A 12,100-nucleotide genomic window follows, 5' to 3' on the forward strand; every position below is an offset into this window, starting at 1 on the left:
AATTCTAGGTTGCACCAACAAAATATCATGTACATTTAAGACCAAGCAACCATACAACAATCAGCATCCAATAAACTTAACACGTTCATCGTCAACGTTACTAAACCACTTTCTTGCTCCCACAAAGATCCCTGGGTTGCGGCTATCAAACGCCAACTATTAATAACAGAATCGCTCTCGATATCTTGTATTCCTAGACGACAAATAACAAGCTTTCTCCTAAAACTCTGGCCATGTAGAGAGGAGGGCAAGTGTCCCTTCAAGGTAGAACAATTTCATTGTTTTTTGAATTGTTGCAAAATAGGGTATACCTATACTTTTTTTCTTGTCCCTCCTCACCAGGTACAGAGATGTCGTCCCAAAATATACAGTTGTTACATGACATATTTCAAGCGGTCGACCTATTTGAGTGTGGCGATCGTTCTCAAAGGGTTTGTATAAAATTATTGATGAGAGTATACCCTCTATTCAATGGTAACATTTTTGTGAAATTCGCGCATGTGCTGTTCATGCCCACTTTCTTCATGCATTCACTTCTTCGGGCAAAACAGAACGCATGCACGTATTCAAATGAATTAATTAGACTGTTTTGCAACCGCTGCCACTGCGATTGTTTCTCTGAAATAATTAGGCTGCTAGCTCCCTGCGGGATGGTGTTACGAGCTGCTGCGACCTGAAACTTCTCGTAACTGGAAAACTCGCCGATAGCTAGAAAAAGAAAACTACATCTGTAATATCAGACTTAATATCACAAACACGGCAGTACCTAATGAAAAACATCAAAACATCTTTCTGGTCGTGTGCACCTATTTTCACCTCGATCCCAAGTGTCGGCCTCTTCAGACGTTTTGCACGTAGGGTCACCGGTAAAAGAGTTTTGAAAGAAGGCAGAAACGCAGAAAGTACTCACATGTGCGGGACTGGCATTCGAAGACGACGAATCCGCGCAAGCGGATGCCGAAGGTTCCCCCTGTTAAAAAAGCACAGAAAAGGAAAGTGTCAAAAAGGCTCAGAGTTTGATCTTTTCTAACAAGACCAAAAAGCCAATCTTGCAAAATATACAGGCCACGGTATGAGGCAGAGACAAGACAGCCTTTGCTATCCACGGAGAAAACGTCATTGCCTCTATCTTAATACCAACATGATATCCGCATGCTTCACACCGAGCACAACGGAGACACAGAAAACCGCTGTTCGTGCCGTTTTCTGACAAAACTGAAATGAAGACCATTGTGTTTTTTTATTAAATTGCCACTTCTCTGAATTGGCAAACACACTGCGCTTTCAGTTGGCATGTTTACGAGGCAAATATTCAGCATTTCTAGCACCTAATTTATTCTACATCGACAGCTCGTTGCTTCAACATTTATTTCTTTCGAACTTAAGTAATACAGAATGAGAAGATGATAAAAAGTTCCCTTTATTTCTGCGTGCAGGCGAATATCTAGAAAACCGTGCTATTAGTTAGGGGTAGCTTAAGCCGGCCTGTACGCGTCCGACACAACCCTATCAACTCAAGGCAGTGCCTTAAGTTGATAGGGAAGATTGAGGATAGCAGTATACCCTAATGTTTAGAAAAAAACCATTTGTTGTCATATTTGTAGTCAAAGCTGTTTTTTTACTTTTGAAAAATGTCATGGCCGTTTTAAACATTCCTTTCTTAAACCTTCCCATATGAGGGCAATTGCAACTTCAATTGTCAAATATAATTGGCCGCTAGCAAGATACAAATTAAGAATGCAATTTTCGAAAATAAAATTTTTACAATCTAGAGCAATCATACGCAGCTGTGCCCAACTAAAGGCTTTCGCAATGAGAACGATCCTAAGGCAGCATGAGAGTACGCAGGACTTCTGCGATTCCACGGCGTATTGTGCAAATTTTACGAGCTGTCCGAATTTCCGTGCTTCAGAAACATGATTCATCTCCATTTTCAACTGGCTGCTTACCTATAGAAACCACGCATTTTAATTCGCAAAAAACGAAATTCAGTCAACGCATAGTTGACAGCTGTTTCCTATTTAATATTCGGGGGTCATGAAGCGGCAAGAAAATCTGCCTGGAAATTGTTACTGGCATACGCAAAAACCTTCACTTCATGTCCTGGATATTCTTAAAATGCTTTAAAGACTGTTATGTCTGACGTGATTGCCATTAGAGAAAAGGTGTGCCACCGCCATTTCCGTCCACCACGATACGGCGCAGTAGTTTGACGGTTTAATAATTCCAGTTCTTCACTAAATTATTACAGTTCCACGGTTTAGTAAAATAAGCCCTTTGGAGCACACATAGGACAGAACCGAATAGTCAGAGCATGGACGTCGCTAAAAGAGCACAATCCTCCAAACTGTGATAGTGTGTCCCAACAAAAGCGCTGAATGGAAAATTGCGCGCATTGTGTTCCGACATTACCGAGAATCGCCAACGAAGTCTATTACATCATTCACAGTGCAAATGCTGAGTTTGACTGTTCCTGCTTAAACTCGCATATACTTGGCGGTATTGTAATTTAAGATCAATGCTTATCAGGCCTGATCGTGTCTCTAATGCGGGCCTTGCATTCCGTGATCTAGGACCGAAGAAGACCCGAGTGACTGATTCGCATGCTACCTGGGCGTTACTTTTACCAGCAGCTTCTACCTTCACAAACATTGAAAAAAATCTTCATCTCTAATTTACCCAGAAACAAAAGCAGCCATCAATTTTGCACAAATCAGATATTGTTTGCTCAGCAACTTGCGCTTTACAACTATATGCGTAAGAACGCAAACCATTAAAAAAAAACGCTAGTCATCCACTTTACCATCTAGTTTTTAGAGAAGACATGTTGAATGGAGGCTTGAAAAACTTTTAAAAAGTGTATATTTGGAGAGCCGGCGCAATCCACCCACATCACGAAATTCCTCACGCTCAATACTACTGTTCTTACAAAACCAAAAATAACCACCTACATCGCAAAAGCTCGCCGGATATAACTATATATAAGAGTATACGACTTCTGTTCGTCCGAACATAAGTTAGACACCATAAAAAAAGCACATTCTGTGAAGGTTATATCCAATAATGTATCAAGGAAGGAGGTTTGCAGAAGCAAACGACGTTAGCACCGCTGCGTCAACGAAGCCCCACTTCATAGCCGACTACGGCAAGCACTTCAAAAAATTTACGGTCGCGTCGTCTCTTTCTTTGAAAATGCGCTAAGAATGAATCGAGATAAAAGACACTTTGAAGAGAAATGAACCTCCGAGGGCGAACTATCGGTGGAAACACAGGGCCCCGGTACAGCGATGTTCCCTAATGACGCCTCTAGAGCAGCTCGATATCGACCATCAGCAGCGCGATGATCAATCAGCGCAGGTCACACGTTCCATTCGATCCCACCGTACCTCACAGTTCATTGCACCCTCGATCACGTTCAAAGTTGCTGAGTAGGTTTTCCGTTTTCCACGATTCGCCGGTGGGCATTTTTTTCACGACATATTGCCGCATGGTCCTGACAAAGAAAGCGCGCCAGCGACTTCAGACCCTGGGAAATGCCAGGTGGTGAAAATCAGGCGCCGCTAGGAAGAACCAGCTATTGCTGCGTGAACCCTCATTCCAACCTTCTCGCTGGGTGGATTCAAGCAGATGTTTGGCGCAGTAGTGCACTGCCTCAGGCAGCAAGTATAGTACTACGCTGGGAGTCAGAAATATGGCGACACTTGATGCGGAGAAAGATATTCCCACTATGAAGTACCTATGGCTGTTTTGTACGAAATCGCCGTTATCGATGCTGTGCTTCCAAGCTGCCTACAGGAAAATAACTGTCATTTTGAGGAGATAGTGGCTTTGTCATTTTAATAGCAATTTTATCAGAACTACTGAGCACTATGCTCACCGAGCTGGAAAGACGTATTGGCTAGATAGAACTGGTAGAAAACGAACACAGACACGTCTGCCGTGCAGGCCGTTGCGAGGATAGTGTAATCTGTACACTTCCCCTTAATAGACACTTTTAGTGCAAGGTGTGATAAGCCCATTACCAGAAAATTAACTGTCAGTGCAACCGAGCAATTCTTACAAAACGGTTGACCGTGCCAAGATTGACCCGCAGAAAAGTTTCGACCCATGGAATCCAGCGAAGCTGCACTATTGGGCGTTTAGCAACGGTGAATTTCTATATTATTGTTATTAGCCAAGCTCGGCGTTCCAAGCGGGCTAGTTGCACTTCATCCGGAAACGGTTCCAGCGAAGTGGAATATAAGGCTGCAGCGGCGGCGGCTGCGCTTTCTGCGGCAGCGGTTAGCGTTGTTTTCGCGCCAATTAGCGCTTCTGTGAACTCAGACGCTCCTTCAATTCCCGCGCTTCTTCCCCCTAGTAAACAACAGACATTCGCACTATAGCGAGTTAAAATTAAAACCTGCGATAACGGGGCTACGCCGTCATCAGCGGATCGTACAGCATGTGGGCGATGCATCGGTAGGGAGCGGAAAAACGGTGCCCGCTAAATACTCGCCTCCGCATACGAAATCTCGGATTGTAGGAATATATAAATCCTACTTAAAAAGCTTAGATAGGCGCCAAACAACTAAGGAAGACGGCTTTAAACAAAGTATATTATTCCGTTGAAAAAAAATCGTAAATGCTGGACTGAGCAAAAATCAAACTCAGGGCACGGGGTGTGAGACGAGTGCTTCATCCGTAGGCCACCACAGCTCTTGCTACTGCCTGACTAAATGCCTTCCTACTGGATGTGCTTGTTAATCATGTGACAACGCTAGAAATAGGGAGGAGGTGCACGTGACGGCACGTAAAGATAACAGATTCACCCGAGCTGTAGAGACTCTTGTTCTTGGAAAGTAGTTGCATGACGTATCGCCAGTTCGCCTGTCGAAGTGGTTCGTGCGGTGTATGGTCATGGACAGTGCCATTATGTCGGATGCCACTCCAGTTTCTCTACAGGGGAAGCCCCGCTGACCGTGTCAACAAATCCGAAGCACAGGACGCGAAAGTGCAAGAGGAGCGCCAAGGCAAATAATGTAACGTGAAGGAAGTGACGGAAACTGAGATAGCCGAACCAATCTTCACAAGAGCGGACACAACCGGTGTCCGCTACCGGCCACTTTTCTCAACCCAGTGACCATGGGGTGTTATACGAAGGTGTGACCATTTAGATAAAATACAGCATATTAAATGCAGAGCATTTCAGTAACTCACGATGTCACGCGCGTTGACGTCCGTTGTCGTAGTCCGCACCCCTCCCCCTACACTATATAAAAATACTATCCGGCGCCTGGTTTCGATCCCTCGACCCTGCGGGGGGAACGCAAAGTACATGGTGCTCTACCCACTGCGCCACAAAGCCGACACAGAATGGGAGGCTACGAACGCGCCTTATATCCTTGACTCATTCAAACTACGTCAAGAAGGTGCTGATACAACGCATTCACTACCACCAACTCCCCAAACACTAAACGTTAACGCAATACACCCACCCCCTATGCGACGCATTTACTCCAGTCCCCCTCGCGGGAAGATGTTTTTTATGATATGTACATCGGTTATTTAAAGTGGGATCGCTCGCTATTTTTTGAGTCCGGAAGCGACAAGTGTTCATGCGCATTTATTGTGGATAAGGCAAAGCTCGGGAGTTGCGATATCGAGAACATATCCAGCACAAAGCTTTAAACGCAGTACTGATCGTTCTTGGCTTATATATATATGGTATGTTTTACAGTGTGATATGTAGCCTGCACCCTGATTTGGCTTAATAACCGTATCACATCACAGAATCACACAATGTTCAATTATGTTCCCACTATTCTTGGAAACATTTCCGTACGTGAAGCACTTCCTGGTATATTTACCCATTAGTCGGGAGCAAATACTCGTTCTTCCGCTCCATATGAAATGTAAAATTTGCCCGAGTTTGGCAAATGCCCTCTCAGGCTTTCCTTATTGCCATCACAATTTTTTACAGAAAAATTTACGAACCCTCCCTAAAAAAAGTTCAGAGACGCAGGAAAGCTCGAAATGCCTCAATCCTACGCTGAAAGTGCGTCCAATCGATCGTCACACCTTATAAAACCCAAATCGTAAACTACGAACGAACGCATGCGACAATATTTCGCGCCCTAAATAAACACATCTACGAACGATATAAATATATAGCGATACGTGGGTAATCAGATAAACGCATACTATTGTACTCCGCTATCATGATCGATCCCTGTGTTGTCTTACCGAGAACCGCTTTCTTTTCGCTTGTCAAGTAGCCGTCTTCACAGCGTGTAAGCTGAGCTTCACGCACGCGCCGCGCGCCCAGCGCTGTTATCAGAGCTTTTCGGTGGACCAGCGAGTATATAAAGAAATGCATTAGACTTGTTGACAGGACGCCGTCGGTCGCCCAAAATAGCTTTCGCTTTAATAAATTCCACCTGCCAATGCAACAAAACCTGCGCGGCGAGATTTGACGCTTAACGTCCAGACATCGTAATCGCATACGAAGTAAGCACAATTTGGTACTCACGGTCAAAATTTCGCGCATTCCATTCTTCGCTCAGAGGTATTTTAATGGGTGGCGGATAAGTTGCAACCAGACTATAACCTATCGAAGCACCTATACGGCGGCTTAGCTTAAAATAAGGCAAGAGTGTATAATACTCGCATCTGAAGTTAAGACATAATATCAATGACTTGCTCTCTGACTTAGGTTCACTGTTTCAGAACATCACGGAATACCTGCCTGTTCTGTCCCATGCTTCGGACAACCTGCGCAAGACGCATAACGTTTACGACCGTTCCTAAACCTTGGACAATACCGCCAAAGGCACACGTAAAGATAAATTGTGGCAGAATGTCAAGAGAGCAATATTATTCCTATTCTTTTTTTAGGTGTCAGGAAGTTGTTATTTGGTGGGGCTCTCGGAAAGCTTTACGGTATAATCAAAACAAACACGTATTATAAACATTCACCGAGGCCCAGAAAAGCCTTCGCACTGCCCTATTCAATCCAAGAGGCAAAAACTCACGTTATTGCCACAAAGCCAAGATCCACGCCATTGCGTTTAGCACTGCATTTTTTGTGTGTGTGTTTTGATTCGCGTGCGTTTGGATCATCCACAGCCATTAAATGAAAAGGGAGCCATCTCCAGCTGCACCGAAAACACTCTCTGTGGATCTTGAGCAAAACACGGCGACATTTCCCCACGTCTTCTTTCCGAATACCAATGAGCTCGAACGCTCCAAAGAGCACCACAAAAAAGAACAAATCCCGCATATCCGAGAAGCATTGTGACGGCCTAAAACCCGGCTCAGAAGAACAGCGTTCCCAAGATTTGTGGTCTCATTCGTAACTTATGATCCAACCTCCCGCCAACATCGTCTGTTTGAATCTATATTAAGACGCAATGGCAAAGGGGAAATGGGCTGAGCACAATGATGAAAGGAAACGGCAGCGGAGTTGAGCGCCTCGGTGGAGCTTTAAATTTCCGGTCACGTCCTCTTGGCAAGGGCGACGCTCTGCTGGCACCTACTGATTCCGCTACATGCTGCGGTTTTCAGAAGGACGCCCTGCATTGACATATAAACCCTAGCGGACAAATAGCAGTGTTGATCCCTTTAGCTGTTTTGGCACATCCGGAAAAAGAACCGGTGATCAATGTTATGCAAAGGACATAGTCAGCACAGCTTCGCTGCCTAGTCGACATGTACAGTTACTTTTGCTAGAAGCAGGTATGTAACATTATTTATGGAGGAAAGAGATCCCACGCGCATTCTGAAACTAGCAGTACCATTAAAGAAGCGCGCTAATTACTTTCTTGGAAAACTATTTCTATCGTGTCAAGCGCGTAATATAATACGCGATTGTTTAAAAACACAATGAATACATACCAAAGCATTGTATTATTAAAGGGCAGGTTTGCCACGATCGAAATGGTGCCACTGTTAATCAAACTACCAACAATTCTCTTAGAAAGACTCTCAACATTCGGTACAGGAGTTTACTATCCAAACATCTCCAAGACTACAAACGAAAAAAAAGCGGCCACAGAACGCCCCGGGGCTTTTTTACTAACAGAAATCTTATTACATTTCTGTAATGAGTTCGCTGTAATGAGTCCCGCGCGTGGGTTGATTGATTGTAGGGTTTAATGCGCCGACGCAACGCAGGCGATGAGGCGCGCCGTAGTGGAGGGCTCCGGATTAATTTTGACCACCTGAGGACCTTTAACGTGCGCCGAAATGTCGCACACACGGGCGTTTTTGCTTTTCGCCTCCATCAGAAAAGCGGCCGCCGCGGCCGGGAATCGAACCTGCGACCTCGTGCTCAGCAGCGCAACGCCTTACCCGCGCGTGAGTTATCCCATGTGTTGAAAAACAATCTCCGTGCCAACCAACACTGTCACAGAGCGTCCATCCTGTGGACCTCTTTTTTTTTTGTCCCTCGATTTCCCATTCTTTCAACAGCATGAATTCCGCTAGCTATATTTCAGGAAAATGAGATCAGGTGGCTGCAATTCAGTGCCTCCTTTCTTGCCTAGCTAGAACTTTGTAACTGGGATACGTTTCGGTGACTCGACGCCGCCGCCGCCCAAAGCCTCCACGAAGTGACATAACTGCATGACCGGAACACGGCCTCTCTAATTCCGTTTCATCGCGCTCTCAAAGGCTGACATGGAATCAGCGCAGTATTCACTCCACATTGATTTCCTGACAATTACGTGAATGCTGACGTTGCATACCGGGAAATACGAGATTTTGAATATTTCTTTTTTTCTGATAACATCCATCGGTGTCACGCTGACATTTGTGAGTTAAAAAAAGCAAGTTTTCCTTTTTTTAAATAAAGCAAGGTCGTGTCTTTATGATTCTTAAAAAATCTATTTGCTTCAATTACAGGGTTATCAAATGAGCACATAGAACTTAAAATATTTCAAGAACTAACAGCAGCTTCTCTGAGTTAGGTCTGAATACTTTTTTGTGGCTCCCAATACCGAGCTAATTCGAACGCGCACATTCTCTCAATCTCTACCCGGAAAAAGCACCTGGTGCTCCGTTTGGAAAGCAATTTTCTCCAAGCACTCCCGGTGATAACCACCTGAGCAACGTCTCAAAAGCACTGTGCACTGCATGGAAACGTACCAAAACTTCACAAAAGAGAACATGAATAAAGGAAAATTAAGCAAGCAAATACAAACTTCCAATTCCGAAAGGCTGAAACAAACCTTGAAATAGTGCTAAAGGAACGATCGTTTAAATGTGCCTTTTCCGGCCAGAGCAGGTCCATGACATCGTGCACTAGGCCGTACGATCAGAATAATTAAAGGCACACGATGTTCTACAAAGCCGCATAGCTTGAGCCCCAAACGAGAGAATGTGTAAAGAAATATAAAATCAATAAATGAATAAACTAGTTCCTGCATTACTCCTGCTCAGTACAAACGGAGTTGGCCTTTGCTATAGGGTTTAACAAGACAGGATTTGGGGCCCATAAATTCGGTGTTGCAAATGATTAATTCTATGCTAGGCAAGATGTCTATAAGCATTTCCTCATATAAAATGAGAAAAATGGGACCAGAGTATTCTGCAAACAATGTTGTGGCCCCTAATATTGATTCACCGCTTTGTTATTATGCTTTGAAGATAAAAAAGCAAAGTAACCCCTTGCGTGCTGTCCCTCGTAACTCTGTGGTCATTTTGGAAGTAGTGGCAACAATCATCGGTGAAAAACAGTGTTCACAAGAAGCGTCAGAGAAGCTGAATGATCAAAGTCATAAGTGTTCCGAATCGTCGAGCTGTGTCAGCATGGTGCCAACGTTTTGCGGGCTCCAAACTGCCTAGCGTGTCTTTTCACTGCATGCGGCTGAGAAGAGAAGACAACGCCTAGTTGCTTGTTCATGCGCAGAAATCAAAACGACGCGGGTGTGCGTACATTGGTAATGGCATTCGCCGTATCTTCATGCTCATGAACGTATTGTGAAGCTCGGCACCAAATTTAGTGCCGGAACGTCTCGATACTTGCAGCATATTTCTACACCTTTCGAGTCCACTTCCGCGTTGTCATTTCGGAAGGATGCGAAGGCTCAGTAATTTGTTGATTTTGGTGATGTATGCCATGATAAGGTACTCCTTTTTTTTTAAGTTTTCTCTGGTAAAGTGCTTCATTTTGTTTCTATTCTGCTTGAAACGCACCAAACTAGGGTGAAATATACACCTTGTCTGTTTATATTTCAAGAATGGACCTTGTCCTGGTGTTTTTTGGAATGTCAGGCATACATATGTAGTGAATATCAAAAGTATCTATACGACATCCGGTGTTATTTCTCCTGATGCTTTATATATGAGCCCCTGTTTATTAAAATATAACAAAATTGTTGCGTCCCTTCACAATTTCAGTTACATAACTACTGTCAATTTAGAATATATTTGGCTGTCACAGCTTTCGGGTGACTTGGGCACGGAAGCCGTAAGGCTAAGTTAGAAATACAGATATTACCAATGAAGCGCTTCATGGTGCTTTATTCTCGTCTAGAGAATGCGTGCAAATGTTTAATGAAAGTCAGAAAAATTTTCCAGACAAAACTTTGAACGCGTTAATCAGCGCTAAAATTATCTATCTTCTAGCTCATTTTTGCCTTATACCGACACCCCGCAGGGTGAACGCTGTCGTGCATTCATTTCAGATGTACAACCTACAATGGCAAATTGCGGACAATTTACCTATTAAGTTTCAGTACCTCCAAATGACGCTGCCGAAATTTTAGTTCGAGCATCATGTATTTTTGCAAGTTAATAATTTCTAAGAAAGAATTTTCCGCATTCACTTTTTTCGTAACAACAATGTTTAGTGAAAGTAACAGGACCCGAAGGTCAAGGCAGCAAGTTCAATCAGCAATAGCTCAAATTTTTCATTCCTCTAAGACGTAAACGCCGTGGGGCACCAAATCTTGCTCAGAATAGACCGCTGGTGATCTTACTGTCCCTGCAGCCAGAATTACCAAATTATTAAGTTTAACAGGACGGAAAGCTGGGCGCGTTGGTGCTGATTCATCTTAAGACATGCGGGGAACGACGTTGACCAAGAAAAGGAACACAGAGGATGACTGCTTCTTTGCTTAGCAGTTCGGTCACGTTTCACCAACGTGAACAGTAAAAAAATCCCTAGAACTCCAAGCATAAACGGGAGCATTGTAAGCAGTAAATTAGACGTTGAAAGGTCTACTAATTGGGCCTGAAAATATCGTTGGAAACATTTCATTGATGTCAGATTACTCGCCGGCGGCCGAAGGAACCCCGTGCCAAACGTTGCCAAACACCTTGTGCCAAAAAGTCAAGGATTTCTTGCAATCATCAAGTCAGGTATTCAACTTTTATACATGAAAAAAGTCAGTTCGCTTGGTAAGAAACTGCGCGTAACGCATTCCGTCGTTACCCTTCGTGCCGTCGTATCTCAAACCGCGCTGTGGTTCACTTTGTGTCAGGCTTCTTTGGATCGCAACAAATTTTGCCTGAGGAAGAGTATTTCGCGTTCAAAAGAAAATGCCATTAATACCGGCACCACGACAGCCCACGATCGCATACATCATAAAAGTGCTGGAACTTTTCGTGCAAACTTATGTCGCGGTACGGGACATTATTACTACCCCTCCGCAAAAGGAAACATATCCTGCAACGGCGGGGACAAACGGACACGTTGACGAACAACCAGGGGACATTTGCGTACACGTCCGCCAAAATGCCGCGCCAAATTCCTGTCGCTTTATCTCCTCGCGCCTCGCTGTTTCATGCATTCCGCGACCACCTCTCGAAACACATTCCTTCTCGTTTTACGCACCGTGTAAATGAGAGCTGCGGGCCGTAACTGTAATCTGGTGTCGGCACTTGGGGCTCAGACAAAGCTGCTCGTTCACCGGAACAACAGCGTCTTACCTCGTCGCTGCTGCCGGCCATTTTCCGCACGCGAGCGTCCTTTAACTAATTGTCCCGTCGGGAGCAGCCGTGTCGAAGGCAGCGAGGCGCATCGGTATGCGCGGACTAACTTAGCAGAGAGATGCGTGCTACACCAAAATTTCCGCACAAAAAACACGCTCCACCAGAGAAGAAAAAAAAAGCACACGCT

At 44.4% G+C, this 12,100-nt stretch overlaps 1 protein-coding gene across 1 annotated transcript in view; it reads right to left on the reverse strand.

Annotated features, from left to right (window-relative positions):
- LOC144142220 (protein O-mannosyl-transferase TMTC3-like) overlaps positions 1–12,100 on the reverse strand; it is a 233,619-nt gene that overhangs the window by 90,440 nt on the left and 131,079 nt on the right. The window contains 1 exon segment of the mRNA XM_077673580.1: positions 911–970. Within this exon segment, the coding sequence (XP_077529706.1) occupies positions 911–970 (60 nt within the window).

Source organism: Haemaphysalis longicornis, unplaced genomic scaffold (assembly GCF_048455015.1).
Source record: "Haemaphysalis longicornis isolate Haplotype H1 unplaced genomic scaffold, Haemaphysalis longicornis Haplotype H1 scaffold_6, whole genome shotgun sequence".
NCBI lineage: Eukaryota > Metazoa > Arthropoda > Arachnida > Ixodida > Ixodidae > Haemaphysalis > Haemaphysalis longicornis.